General features: G+C 52.2%; 1 protein-coding gene across 1 annotated transcript in view; it reads left to right on the top strand.

Annotated features, from left to right (window-relative positions):
• The first annotated feature begins 5,024 nt into the window (after positions 1-5,024).
• Positions 5,025-14,263, top strand: part of IGSF5 (immunoglobulin superfamily member 5) — a 55,101-nt gene continuing 45,862 nt past the window's right edge. Inside the window, exons 1-2 of the mRNA XM_056119591.1 lie at positions 5,025-5,147; positions 8,215-8,281. Coding sequence (XP_055975566.1) covers positions 8,224-8,281 — 58 coding nt within the window. The 5' untranslated portion in view covers positions 5,025-5,147; positions 8,215-8,223. The remainder of the gene's footprint in view (positions 5,148-8,214; positions 8,282-14,263) is intronic.

Here is a 14,263-nt window from a genome sequence, read left to right on the forward strand (position 1 = left end):
TCCTGCTAGGAGTCAGCAGATCACGGAGGGCAATGACATCAGGGAATTTTGCAGATTCCCACTTGCAAAGTCTTGATTTTGTCTTAATTTTGCACCCCAGTTAGGTAGCCAGGAAAGCAGCGGGGTGCCTGGGGGAGGCTGCTGTGACTTGTCACTGAGGATCCTACACATAGGTTGTAAATTGGCAGAGTCCTGGGAGCTCATTTCACTGAATTAGTCATTTATTGAGTAACTGGGCCTTTCGGGGTCACGCGGAGTGAACTCAGGGCTTACCCTCGGCTCTGTGTCCAGGAGTCACTCCCCGTGAGACGGAGAGGAACACACGGGATGCTGGGGATCAAGTCAGGGCCTGCTGCATGCAAGGCAAGAGGCTTGTCTCTTGCGTTATCTTTCTGACTGTCAATTGGAAATTTTAAAGAGGTTATGATTCGACTAATGGTTCTAATTAAAACGATAAGATAAGGTTCCCATGCAAAACAAGAGAAAAAGAAAAGTCTTAACCTCAAGTATACAAAAAACACATTCAAATCAATAATATTTCCTGGAACAAAAGGACATTTAATGGAATGGGTATTCTTATTGCCGTTACAATACATTTATAATAAAATTATGCTATCCATCATGATGGAGCATTTATTATGAAGCCATTACAACAAGGTTCATGAGTGGTTTTTAATGATAGAGAATGACGCTTATTATATAATGCTCAATTAACAAGGCTATAAAAGTGTCTGGACATCGTATTCTACTATAGAATCCAGGAAAGTTGCTTAAGTAGATGTCTAGAAGCTGAAATATAGATGCATCTTAATGCTTCTAATAGTTCTTTCAATAAATACAGTAGCCTGTAACCGCTTAAGTGATCTCCTCAGGCTTGAGAGTCCGTATTAGTAGAAAGGTATCGAGGTAATAGGGTTAAGGGGCTGTGTTAGCTCCTCAGGGAGACCCCACACTGGGGGCCTTGACATGACACAGGGTGAGTGGGGGCCGGAGCTGGGATTAAGGTGTGAGCTCCTGGGACGAGCCCTCTGCTTCCTCCAGTTTCTGGGAGTGTCAGCAACCACTGGCTTGCAGTCTCCTCTCTCCAACCCCTGCCTGTGTGGGCATCGGGTTTCTCCCGCCCGCGTTTCTTCCTGTGTGACTCCGTGCCCGGAGCCCTCTCTGCCTGCAGCTCACCTCACACTGAACAGGTCCTTGGCCGCAGCACTCCAGCTCAGCATAGCCCATCGCACTGTAAGGACCCCAGTAAGGCCACATCCTAAGGCACAGGGCCGTCAAGTCTGTGTGTGCATGTGTGTGCGTATATGTGTGTGTATGTGTGTGTGTGCATGGGTGTGTACATGTGTGCGTGCGTGTGTATGTGCGTGTGTGTGCATTTGTGTGCGTGTGTGCCTGTGTGCGCATGTGTGTGCGCGTGTGTGCATGTGTGAGCATGTGTTCCTATGTGCCTGTGCGCATGTGTGCGCGTGTGTATGCGTGTGCGTGCATGCATGTGTGGTGTGCACACACATCTGTAGGGTGAGGGGGTGCTATTCAATCCAGTATAGTATGTTAAGTGAAAAACAGATTTTTGTATGTTAAGTTGCCTTGCGCGCAGCTGACCTGACTGACCCGGGTTCAATTCTTTTGCCCCTCTTGGAGAGCCCGGCAAGTTACCAAGAATATCTCGCCCGTGATATAAAGCCTGGCAAGCTACCTGTTACGTATTCGATATGCCAAACACAGTAACAACAAGTCTCACAATGGAGATGTTATTGGGCCCGCTCGAGCAAATCGATGAACAACAGGAGGACAGTGACAGTGATAGTGAAGTTAGAGTCAGTCAAACACTTCAAGATCCCATTCCCCAAGATGGCACAAGTTGGTGTGGCGTTGGAATGAGGTCCGTAAGAAGCCATTATTAGGCTGGAGCAATAGCACAAAGGGTAGGGCGTTTGCCTTGCACGCGGCCAACTGTAAACCAACAACAACAACAAAAATATCCCATTCGCTATGCTCATTTGGGTTCCAACCTACCCCTCCACTCCACTCCCTGACCCCCCGCTTCCGCTGGGGACTTTTTACCACAATCTGAATCACAGTGGAATGTTTTATGTAAATTTGAACTTTGTAATTTTAAAATAGCTTAGGCTAAAAATATTAGTAAAATTTCTCTTTATGCTCCAACTTTGAAGTAATCCCAAGTTTAAAAGAGAGAGAGAAAAAAAATCCCACCGTCTTTCTGAGCAATATTTCCAGTGACTTTTAAATCATGCTTCTGTTCTGAGCGGGGTTCCTTGTCAGGAGCTGGTGGAAGGGTTGCCCAGGATAGTACCTGGGGTGGGCACAGGGACTCCCTTTGATTGGGAACTTCATCAAAGGGTCCCTATTGATAAAAGTCACTGTCCTCCCGTTGTTCATTGATTTTCTCGAGCGGGCCCAGTAACGTCTGCATTTTGAGATTTGTACTCTTGGTAGCTTGCTGGTCTCTCCGAGAGGGGTGGAGAAATTGAACTCAGGCTGGCCATGTTGGCTGTGTATAAGGCAAACGCCCTACCCGCTGTGCTATCACTCCAGCCCCCCTATCGATATACCTATCAATATATATGCATGGTTGTTGAGGCACTGCTGGCTGGGGCAGAAGATGCCACCCGCAAAGAAGGAAGGATTCCTTTGGTTATTTTGGGTTTTGGGGCTGTATCCAGCAGTGCTCAGAGTCTCTCCCTGGCTCTGTGAACCTGGGTTGAGCACACGCAAGGCCAGTGCTTTCTCTCCTGTGCTTTGTGCTGAGGATCATGGAGGAACAACCGACATCTGCAGACTCCTTCTCCTCTCTGGTAGCAGGAAGGAGGAAGAGTTGTGATTCCTACAGATTCATGTCAGAATCCGCCCGATCAATCGCAGCAAATCAGACCTTGGGGTGGGGTGGGGGCGCTGTGGCTTTCCCATCCTCTCAAGGCACCAAAGCGGGTTTCCCGGGATGGTCTAGTCTTCTCAGGTGTCTGTCCCCTCCCTCCTTATAGATCCATTGCCTTGGAAAGTGGAACCAGCAGGAAGCTGAGGGGTGTGTGTGTGTGTGTGTGTGTGTGTGTGTGTGTGTGTGTGTGTGTGTGTACGTGTTGGGGGGTGCATTCTTGCCAATCTCACGTTAAGAATTTTTTCACTTACAGCAGGAGAGAACACAGAGGGAAAAAACAGTCTTGCCTTCCCACAAGTGATCACTCAACTCTCTGACTGTTGTCTCTGGGACCTCTTGAGGACATTCTGAACAACTAAAGCCTGAAAAATAAAATTCAGGTTAAGAAAGCGCTCTGCTGGCCTTGGGGCTCGGTGCCCGGGGGCTCAGTGCTCGAGGATATTTGAATGTTGCCTTGGCTCATGAATAAAGAGCTTAAAGAGCTCCTGTGTTTACGGGTTTAAAAAAGATTTTTTTTTTTTTCTTGAGTGTGTCTGTTTTGTTCACTACTTTGTGATTTTTTTTTTTTCTGATCAACAGCTTCTAGCACAGAGCAATGTGGGGGAAGGAAATGAGTGTTTTCCTCTACTGGCTTAAATTCTTTGTCTGAGGACTGCGAATTAAACTGGCAAGACACACATTAGCAGGTGGAAAAGGTTTATTTTGCGTGGGTATGGTGCCAACAAAGGTGGTAACTGACCCAGTGAATGAGACTAGGGGCCTAAACTGAGAGGAGGAAGGAAAGGTGACGATAGGGAAAAGCTTCTTATTGGGGGAGCAAATAGGTTTGTTTAGCAAAGACAGGTGTCTTAGGGGAGTAGAGGGAGCTAAGAATGTCAGGGATTGTGGTGACGTCTGCGCAGGGAGGTGCCGTCTTTGCAGCTTCTTCAGGATCCTGAAATCCCCTGGTTAGGGGATTTGGGATAAGTTTCACCTGCACTCTCCCTGCTTGGGCAGAGGCCCCTGAAGAGGAGCTGACTGAAACCTTATTTTCTTTAGTTAGAAAAGGGTGCTCTCTCTCTCTCTCTCTCCTCTCCCTCTCCTCTCCTCTCTCTCTCTCTCTCTCTCTCTCTCTCTCTCTCTCTCTCTCTCTCTCCCTCTCTCCCCCCCCCCCCCTTAACTGTTTGCTTTTTGGGCCACACCCAGTGATGCTCAGGGTTTTCTCCTGGCTCTGCACTCAGGAATTACTCCTAGCGGTACTCGAAGAACCATATGGGATGCTGCGGATCAAACCCAGATCGGTTGCGTACAAGGCAAATGCCCTCCCGGCTATGCTATTGCTCTGGCCCCCAGAGTATTTTAAATTATTTTTAAAATTTTGTTTCTGCACCACAGCTGACAGTGCTCAAGGCTTACTTCTGGCTCTGTGCTCACTCCTGGGAGTGCGGGGGTTGACCAGAGATGGTGCCAGGATTGAAGTGGGGTTGGTGGCAGGCAATGGGGGTATATTCTGATGCTCTTTAAGGTCAGGGAGCGGCATTGCCCTTCGTTGGCTTCGAAGCCTTTTCTTTACGCTGTGCATCTGAGGGTGCCCGTGACCTGTGACCCGTGACCCGGGTCCCCCACAGGCCAGACTCTCCCAGGGGAGCAGGGTTGGGGGGACAGCCAAAGATGGAGAGAGTTTCCAGGCTGGTCCCTGGAGTTGGGGGGGTGGCCCGCCCCCCCACCAGAAGTCACCTGCGCTTCCCTCACCAACGTCCTTTGTCCCCTTCTGAGGAGCTGGAACTGGAAGCAAGGGCCTCAGAATCTGGATTCACAGAAAAAGGCTCCTTGGGATAGCACAACACGCTCCCGGACAGAACGATCCAGAAGTCCCATCCCTTTGGGCGCCATTTCCACTGACAGGAGGACCATGGGTGGACTTGGAGGCCCTTCACCAGAAACGTCTGCCCATGCTCGGCCAAGGGCCGAGAGATAGCCCGGAAGGGCTGGTCAGCCTCAGGCCAGGGAAGGTGACCCGCGTCTGGGTGGGCCGGCCCTGGGCAACCGGCCGCAGCTCTACTCTGCTTGGGGCTGGTTGATGATTAACAGGGCGGCCAGCCTCTCCTGGCACTGCTGGCCGGCAGAGTCTCAGCCGGTCTGTGAGGAACTTCCTGCTCGGGGCCCTGGGAACTGTGTCCCGCTGGGGACTCAGAGGAACGGAGGCCCCGGAGACTCTGGGAGATGGGGAGGCCCGTGCTGAGATCCTGCAGAGTGGACTGACCAGGCTGAGGTGAGTGAGCGGGGCAGCCCTGACCCTTCCCCAGGGAGACCCACTGAGGTCTCTGAACACTGAGCTGGGGTTCCTGGGAGAGCGTGGGAATATCAAACATCCTTTAGCCCTCCCCCCAAGTTCATGCAAATTAGACGTTCGATGGGCCAGGCTATCCAGGCGGGGGTGGGGGGTGGGGGGGGCTGTGGGGTCTGAGGCAGGGACGCTGGCCCTGGGAGGTCAGAGTTCAGAGGCGGGCTCACTCCGGAGGGTGTACTCAGCTCTGTGAGCATCTGAAGTCCCACACTCTCCTCTGAAAGGCCCAGTGCCCGGAGCCGGATTTTGGGGATTCGTGCCTTTCCTTCCCTTCCTCTGGAGCTGGCAGGGGCTCCTGGTAGGGTTTGCTGCGGCAGGTTGTCACTGAGAATCACTCGTCCCTTTCCTGGGGGTTGGGGGTGGGCTTCTGGCTTGCAGGCAGGCCTGGGTGTTGAGGCCTCAGTGATTTTTGAGACTCGGGGTTCGGGGAGGCCAGGGGGGTGTATCGAAGAGGACTTGCATGGCGGGCGGGGGCAGGTGGCGTCCCTCCCGTCCCTCCCAAGCTCTTTCTGTTCGGGCCTCGCTTCTCTGGTAAATGCAGTTCAGTATGATGTTGGGCTGGTGTTCCTTTCCCCAGTATTGGAGGCCCTGTGATTCATTCTCCTCAAGCAGGGCTGGTTTCGCCCCTCTATCACCACACCCAACCCAGTGTCCCCTTCCCCGTACAGCCCTGAGCCCGCCCCATAGGCTTCCAGGGAAAGTGGCCTGAGCTTCCCCTAGGAGACCTGGGCTGGAGGAGGCGGGGGTCCCTCCAGAGGCGCCCGGTCCTGGCCAGTGGTGCTGGGCAGCCTCTGGCCGTTCCCCCTCACACCCCTTCCCTCCAGGACCCACTTTCCGGGTCTGCTGACCCTAGAGACAGTTTCTGGCAGAGAACAAGGCTGGGGCAGGGAGAGCAGGGCCATGGGCACTGGGTGCGAGTGTGTGTGTGCATGAGTGAGTGTTCAAGTGTGTGTGAGTGTGTGTGTGGGACTGTGTGATTGTGTGTGTGTGACTATGTGATTGTGTGTATGTGTGTGTGAGTGTGTGCGTGTGTGTAAGTGTATTTGAGTGTGCGAGTGTCTGTGTGTTTGAGTGTGAGTGTATGTTTGAGTGTGTGTGAGTATGTGTATGTGTGCTTGAGTGTGAGTGTGCAAATGTGAGTGTGTGTATGTGTGTGTGTGAGACCATGTGAGTGCATGAGTGTGAGTGTGTGAGTGCATGATGTGTATGTGTGTGAGTGTGTGTACCTGTGTGTATGTGTGTAAGTGTGTGTGCATGTGTGTGAATGCATTAGTGTGTATGTGTGTATTTGAGTGTGTGAGTGTTTGAGTGTGTGCACGTGTATGTATGTGTGTATGTGTATGTGTGTATTGAGTATGTGTATGTGTGTGAGTGTGAGTGTGTGTGTGCATGAGTGTGTATATGTGTGAGTATGTACATGCGTGTATGTATGTACATGTGTGTATGTGTGTGAGTGTGTGTACCTGTGTGTATGTGTGTAAGTGTGTGTGCATGTGTGTGAATGAATGAGTGTGTATGTGTGTATTTGAGTGTGTGCACGTGTATGTATGTGTGTATGTGTATGTGTGTATTGAGTATGTGTATGTGTGTGAGTATGAGTGTGTGTGAGTGCATGAGTGTGTATGTGTGTGAGTATGTACATGTGTGTATGTGTGTGAGTGTGTGTATGTGTGTGAGTGTGTATGTGTGTGCATGAGTGAGCGTGTGTACGTATGTGAATGTGTATATATGTGTGTGAGTGTGTGTGCATGTATGAGTGTGTTACGTGTGTGAATGTGTGTGAGTGTGTGAGTGTATGTGAGTGTGTATATGTATGAGTGTGTGATGTGTGTGTATATGTGAGGAGTGTCTGTGTGAGTGTTATGTGTGTGTGTGAGTGTGTGTATTTGTGACTCGAGTTTGCTGCACTCTCTGACTGGTGCTTCTAAAGGCCTCAGCATCGAGGCAGCCCCCAGACCCCAGGAGATGGTCTGCAGAGAGGAGGGCACCATTCCGCCCCTGCTCACTGCCTTTCTCCTGCTGGTGGCTTCTGGGGGTCTGTGAGCACAGGGCTATGTGCATGTCAACGGGAAGACCACCCCAGGGCCCCCGGGGCAGAGCCTGTGTCTACGGGAGCATCAGGGGCTCTGCCGCTCCCAGCAAGGCCTATGACAGCGCCGAGAGAAACATGTGCGGGCAGGAGGGGCCACTGGGACTGCAGGGAACATGACTCGAGGAATGGCGGGTGGGGTCAGACCCTGGGGTGGGGGCGCCCCCTGCCTTGTCTTGTGGCCCTGGCCCTGGGGCCTGTCTGGAGCCCCCCAAATGCTGGCACCACCTCTCCCGCTGTGACCCTTTCGAGAGCTGGTCCTCTGCCCAGAATGCCCCCCGCAGTCGCCCCAAGTCCGGGCCTCACCCCTTCACTCCTCCTAGGGCACCTCTTCGGGTGACGCCACGGCAGCCCCCTGCAGTCCACTATGCCCCGGAAGTGAGCACCCTACCTCCCTCTCGAACCCACTTTCCTTTGGAACGTGACCTCCTGGTGGCAGGGATAGCTGTGGGTCATGGATGTCACCTCACCGCTGAGCGGGCTATTCTGCAGCCTGTAGCTAGAACAAGGGGCCCGGGGTCGGGGTGGGGGTTCATCTCACACCGCGTATCCCCAACATTTTTGTTTCCTGCTGCAATACGGCTCAAGCCTGAGCTCGAGGGACAGAGTCAGTCCAGAGGGGAAGGCTTGCATGTGGTCTGGGTTCCATCCCCGGATCCCACATGGTTCCCTGAGCACTGCCAGGAGTGATTCCTGAGTGCAGAGCCAGGCATAGGCCCTGGGCACCTCCAGACATGGCCCCCAAACCAAAAGACAAAAAAAAAAAAAGGCAAAATCAAACAGAAAATTCAAATCTGAACTTGTGCTGAAAGTGTCACAGGAACACTGAGCTGCTCGGCCCAGCCCCAAGTTCCAGTGCGGGGAGCTTCAACTGACCACTTGTCCCTCCTGCGTGTTTTCCAGGGCACGGAGATGCAGAGTTGCTGGACCGGCATCCTGGCCGCGCTGGTCATCCTGGTGGGGCTGGCAGGTAGGAATCTCAGGAGCTCAGGTGGAGGGGGTTGTCGGGACCCCCGAGGGTCCTTCCTGGCACCCAGAAAGTGTCCCAGCTCCCAGCCACCTCTGGTGTGGGGGGGGTCTTTTCCAGCTGTGCCCAGGAGCTGCCCTGAGAATATCACTCAGCCCCTCCTTCCCACCCCCCTCCCTCCGTCCCCCCTCCCCCTCCCCTCCCCTCCCCCTTCCCCCTCCCACCTCAGTGGCCCCCTCAAAAGTCTCTGCTCTGGGCCAGTGTCCCTCCACACCTGGCCTCTCTCTGGTCTTCAGGAGTGACTCCTTCAGGGAGCAAATCCTACTTCCCGTGTTCTGATGGGGAGAGTCTTCTTGGGGACCCCTCCCTGGGCCGGAGGCCAGGAGCCTCCCCCATCAGACTTGCTTTGGGGGGTGGGGCGGGTCACAGGCTCATGCAGGCCAGATGACCTGGGCACCATCTGCGTTCCTGGCTTCTGTGGGTTCTTCTGGTTTGCCCAGCGAGAAGCTGAGCCCAGAGGGTCTTCACCTGGCAGGGAGTCAGACAGTGCCCATCTGAGCAGAGGCCCAGGGCCCAGGAAGCTAAGCTGGTGAGCTCAATAGTTACTGGGTGAGCTCGAGAGAGGCCGGGGTGGAGTTCGGGGTGAAGTGTCTGGGACAGGCTGGGTGGGTCTGAGGATGTGGTGCTGATAGGATGGTGCTGATAAGATGACCCGGTCTTGGTTTTTGTTTTGTCTGGTTTGGGCCGTGCCTGGCGGTGCTCAGGGGCTTCTGCCTGGCTCTGTGCTCAGGGACCCCTCCTGGCAGGTCTGGGGGACCCTAGGCAGTGTTGGGAACCCAACCAGGCGGGGCCGAGGGCAATGGAGTTGGCTTCCCTGTTGTCTGTCTCCTTGACCCAGCTCTGGGGGGTTATTAATGTTAAAGTGGAAACACTTGGAGTCAAGTTTGGGGCTGGGAGCATGGAGGCAGGGGAGGGGGTTCCTGGTCGCTGGATGGGGTGAGTGCCACACGGCTGCAGCAAGGAGAGGTGTCGAGGTGAAGGGACCCCAGTCATCACTGGGCAGGCACCTCTGCCGTCTCGGGGCCTGAGTCGGAGGCGCCTTTTCCTCCATGTCCAGATGCTTTGGATGCTGTCCCTCTGCCTTCCAAGTGTGGGAGTCACTTGCTCCTGAGAGCTGAGATGCTCACTGGAGTCTCTCTCTCCCTCTCTCCCTTTCTTCTCCCTCTCTGTCGCCTCTCTCCTCTCCCCCTCTCTCTCCCTCTCTCTCTCTCCCTGACTCCCTCTCCCTCCTCATTCTCCCTCTCTCTCTTCTCTCTCCTCTCCTCCCCCTCTCTCCTTTCTCCCTCTCTCGCTCTCCTCCCTCTCTCTCCCTCACTCTCCCCCTCTTTCTCTCCTCTCTCTCCCTCCCTGTCTCCCTCTCTCTTCTTCTCCCTCCCTCTCTCTTCTCTCTCTTTCCCTCTCTCCTCCTTCCTCCCTCTTTATCTCCTCTACTTCCTCTCTCTTCTCTCCCCGCCCTCTCCTCCCTCCCTCCCTCCCTCCCTCCCTTCCTTCCTTCCTTCCTTCCTTCCTTCCTTCCTTCCTTCCTTCCCTCCCTCCTTCCCTTTCCCCCTTCCTTCCTTCCTTCCTTCCTTCCTTCCTTCCTTCCTTCCTTCCTTCTTTCCTTTCTTCCTCTTCTTTCCCATTGGGGTACAGGAGAAGGGGCTCGGGAAGCAGCTTGGGAGCAGGAATGGAGGGTGGAAGGGTAGCGAGGACGTCGCCCCTCCATGCCACGTGACTGCCAGCTGCTGTTCCAGGGAAGCTCTGAATCCTGTGTCTGGGGCCCCGGCAGAGTTCTGGGAGGGTGACACGGGTCCTTCTATCTCCGTTTCTATTTGCTTCTCAAGTCTACAAGGGGAAAGGGCCCAGGGACGTAGTTTCTGGGGACTTGCCTGTTGGACTGAAGGTCTTATTTGCAAGTTTCTCCTGTTTGCTTTGTGTAGGGCAAGGCTCACAGGGCACAGCTGATAGGAGCCAGGTAAGAAAGGAAGGAGAGCCCAGCCCCGACCTCACCTGACCAGAAATTCAGCTTCTGACTCAGGAGGCAGGGCCGTGGTGCCATGAGCTCACAGGTGATAGCCAGCCCGGAGTGTCTAGGGGCGGGGATTCCTGGGAACCTGCAGTGCTGAACCTGCATCTCCTCACGCATCCCCTCCCCTCTGTGTAGTTGCCTCTGCCTCTGAGTCTGTAGTTGTGGGAAGACCTGGGATGGGGCTGGCCTGTCTTCTTTTGAACTATGCAGTTGGTACTTCTACTCTTTTGCTCTTTCTTTTGTGGACTCAGTGGGACAGGGGACAGAGGCCAGGTAGCTGCTGTGACTTCCCTGGGGCCTCCCTTCTGCCTCCCCATCCTCAGAACCATTTCCTTTAAAACTAACACCCGTGGGGGCTGGAGCGATAGCACAGCAGTGGCTAGAACATTTGCCTTGCACGCAGCTGACCCAGGTTCGATTCCCAGCATCCCATATGGTTCCCTGAGCACTGCCAGGAGTGGTTCCTGAGTGCAGAGCCAGGAGGAACACCTGTGCATCGCTGGGTGTGACTCAACAAAAGCAAAAAAAAAAAAAAAGAGGGACAGACATAGAAGGACTGCACTTATTTGTGGAATATAAAATAACATAACATGAGTCTGACATGCAAGGACAGTAGACACAACACAAGGGCCAGGAAGATTGCCCCCTAGTTGGAAGCCTGCCTCAGGAGCTGGGGGAGAAGGCAGCTGGGATAAAGAAGGGATCGCTAAGTCAGTGATGATTGGAGGGATCGCTCGGGATGGGAGATGTGTGCTGAAAGTAGATAAAGGACCAAACACGATGGCCTCTCAATATCTGTATTGCAAACCATAATGCCCAAAAGTAGACGGAGAATATGGGGAAAATTGTCTGCCATGGAGACAGGGGGAGGGTTGGAAAGGGGGATATACTGGGGACATTGGTGGTGGAGAATGTGCACTGGTGGAGGGATGGATGTTCGATCACTGCATGATTGAAACTCAAACATGAAAGCTTGTAACTGTATCTCACGGTGATTCAATAAAAAAAAAAGTAAAAAAACACCCAAAACCCAAGTCAAAGGGTTCTTGGGCAGAAAGGCAGCCCAGGAGGAGGGCAAGACTCAAAGGGGGGGTTGATTTTTAGAGACTCACACCCAGAGGCAAAACGTCATTCATTCCAGCTTAGCCCAAAACAGAATTAGCCATAGTCCATCCTGGCTCAGTGCTGCCCCTCTGGGTGTGTCCCTCTCCTGGAACCGCTGCCTTCCCCGCACTGGCCACTGGGACTGCCTACCACCATCTGTCCCTCCCAGTAAACCCTGCTTGCTGTGGACAGCGTCCTTCCTGTGAGCATTCTGGGCGCTCAGGCTGTGCTGATGTGCTGATGTGCTGATGTGCTATATGTGTCTGGTGTGTGCTTCATTCTTGGGATCTGCCATGAGATTCCTATAGAAACCCCTCTCCCGTGGGGAGAAGGGCCCTTCTTAACCATTGGGGGGATGCAAATTGTTGCAAATGTTTTGGAAAACTGAGGCACTTTCTTTGAAAACTGAGTGGACAATGCTGTAAGGTCTATTGACTCCCTGTGCGAAGAATACAAAGCACATTAAGACGTGAAGTTGGACATTCCCTGGGGATTGAGGAAGCATTACTTGAAATTGTTGAGGAAGCAGGATACATTCCTGGAGGTGTGCACACGTGTGTGTATGTGTGTGTGTGTGTGTGTGTGTGTGTGTGTGTATTTGTGTGCAAATTGATTGGATAAAGAATATGTGCACAGTGAAATGCCATTGAACTATAAAATGGTGAAATTTTGCCACTCACCATGAAATGAAAGGAACTGGAAGGGATTATGAGAGGCAAAAAATGTTAGGAGGAGAAAGACACATGTTGGATGATTTCGTCTGTGAATGCAAAATAAGGAAACCACTAAACACCAAGGACAGAACTGAGTTCCCCGTGGGAGACAGGGTGGGGTGGAATATGGGAGGTGGCAGTAAGGCTGAAGGGGGTCTTAGCATATGGTAGTGGGGTTAGAAAATAGAAATTCTGGCCTGGAGTAATAGTACAGTGGGCAGAGCATTTGCTTTGCATATCGTTGACCCAGGTTTGATCCCAGCATCCTAGGAATTATTCTTGAGTACAGAACCAGGAGTAACCCCCCAAGCACTGCTGGGTGTGACCCAAAGAGAAAAACAAAAAAAATCCAAACAAACAAATAAAGAACCCCCCCAAACCCTTCTACCATAAATTAACTTTATAAGGATATAAAGGAAAAGGGGGACTTGGCTGACCCACAAGGCTCATATAGCACCAGAGGGAGTAGGAGAGAGAGACACACACAGAGACAGAGACACAGAGACACAGAGACAGACAGAGACAGAGACAGTGGGTATGTGAGTGAGAGAGTGTGTATGTGTGAGTGTGTGTAAGAGTGTGTGTGAGAGAGAGGGTGTGTATGTATGTGTGTATGTGTGTGTGAGAGTGTATGTGCGTGTGTGTATGTGCGTGTGAGAGAGTGTGTATGTGCATGTGTGTGTGTGTGTGTGAGTGTGTATATGTGTGAGAGAGGTGGGGGAGAGAGGGATCGGCTGGAGAACCCACGATGAGCTTCATGAGTCCGACCAGTCAAGAGCTGACATCCCTTGGAGCCAGTGTCAGAGTGCCCCTAATGAGCCAAGAGCCGAATGTTGCAGGAAATGCAATGTGAGTCCTTTAACCCAATCTCTGCTTCCTCTGGCTCATCTTCCATGGTCAGCGCAATCTCTTCTTTCAGGCTAGTGTCATCTCTCCTTGCAGGTCTGCACCAAATATTCCTGAAGGGTGAACAGGATTCTGCCTTGGAAGGTCAAGCAATGCTTTTTGCAGCTTAAGTCATCGTCTTCCCTCTTCAGATCAGCACAGCCCCTTTTGCAGGCCAACATAACCCCTGCTGGAAGGTTAACACAACCCTTCCTTGAAGCTCTACACCATTCCCTGAGCAACCTAATGCAACCCCTGTTGTAGGTCATCATAATACTTAATACTCGGACATCAATGCAAGGCAAGCTTCTCAGCTCTGAGCCCCCTCTCTCTCTGGCTCCAGCAAAATCCTCTTTGTAGGTCAACACAAAAATTCCTTCTTGAAGGTCAACATGATTCTTACTTTTAGGTTAACAAAATCCCATCTTGCAGGTCACTTGTAGTGATTGTTTCCTGGGTAACTAAGGTTGTGCGAAAGGTTTCAAATAGATAAGTCTCATATCGTTCCAGAAACTCATTTTTGCTGTGGTGTCCGTGTCTGGTTTTTGACCAGGGGAGTAAGGTGTGGAGAAGTTGGGATAACTCCTTTGTGAGCCCAAACCCTCCCTTTGGAATCCATAGTCTTGCCTTCCAGAAACACCTGCTGTCTGTGGGAGTTTTAAACCCAAGATAGACGTGATGAGACCTTTGACCAGGTACCAAATACGGCTCTTAGATTCCCTCACCTAGTTGCTCCACTGCCCTAGATTCTTCTACCTATGAAAGGGCTGCCACCAGCCCTGATCATGGTGTGCAAAGCTCTGCACCCTCTTTGTGAGGGGGAAAGAACTTACTTTCCACTTCCTCCTCTGAGCCTTGAGGATCTCCAGAGGTGGAAATCCGAGGTCCCATTTCAGTGGGAGAAAAATTCTCATTGGTTAGGAAAGCGATAACTATTATTATTATTATTTAATTGAATCACCGTGAAATAGTTACAAGCTTTCATGTTTGAGTTTCAATCATACAATGATCAAACGCCCATCCCTCCACCAGTGCATATTGCCCACTATCAATGTCCCCAGTATCCCCCCCCACCCCAAATCCCAACCCTCCTCCTGCCTCCATGACAGACAATGTCCCCCCATACTCTCTCTCTCCTTTTGGGCATTATGGTTTGCCATACAGATACTGAGAGGCCATTGTGTTTGGTCCTTTATCTACTTTCAGCACTCATCT

The sequence above is a fragment of the Sorex fumeus genome, unplaced genomic scaffold (genome assembly GCF_029834395.1).
Source record: "Sorex fumeus unplaced genomic scaffold, SorFum_2.1 ptg000041l, whole genome shotgun sequence".
NCBI classification, from domain to species: domain Eukaryota; kingdom Metazoa; phylum Chordata; class Mammalia; order Eulipotyphla; family Soricidae; genus Sorex; species Sorex fumeus.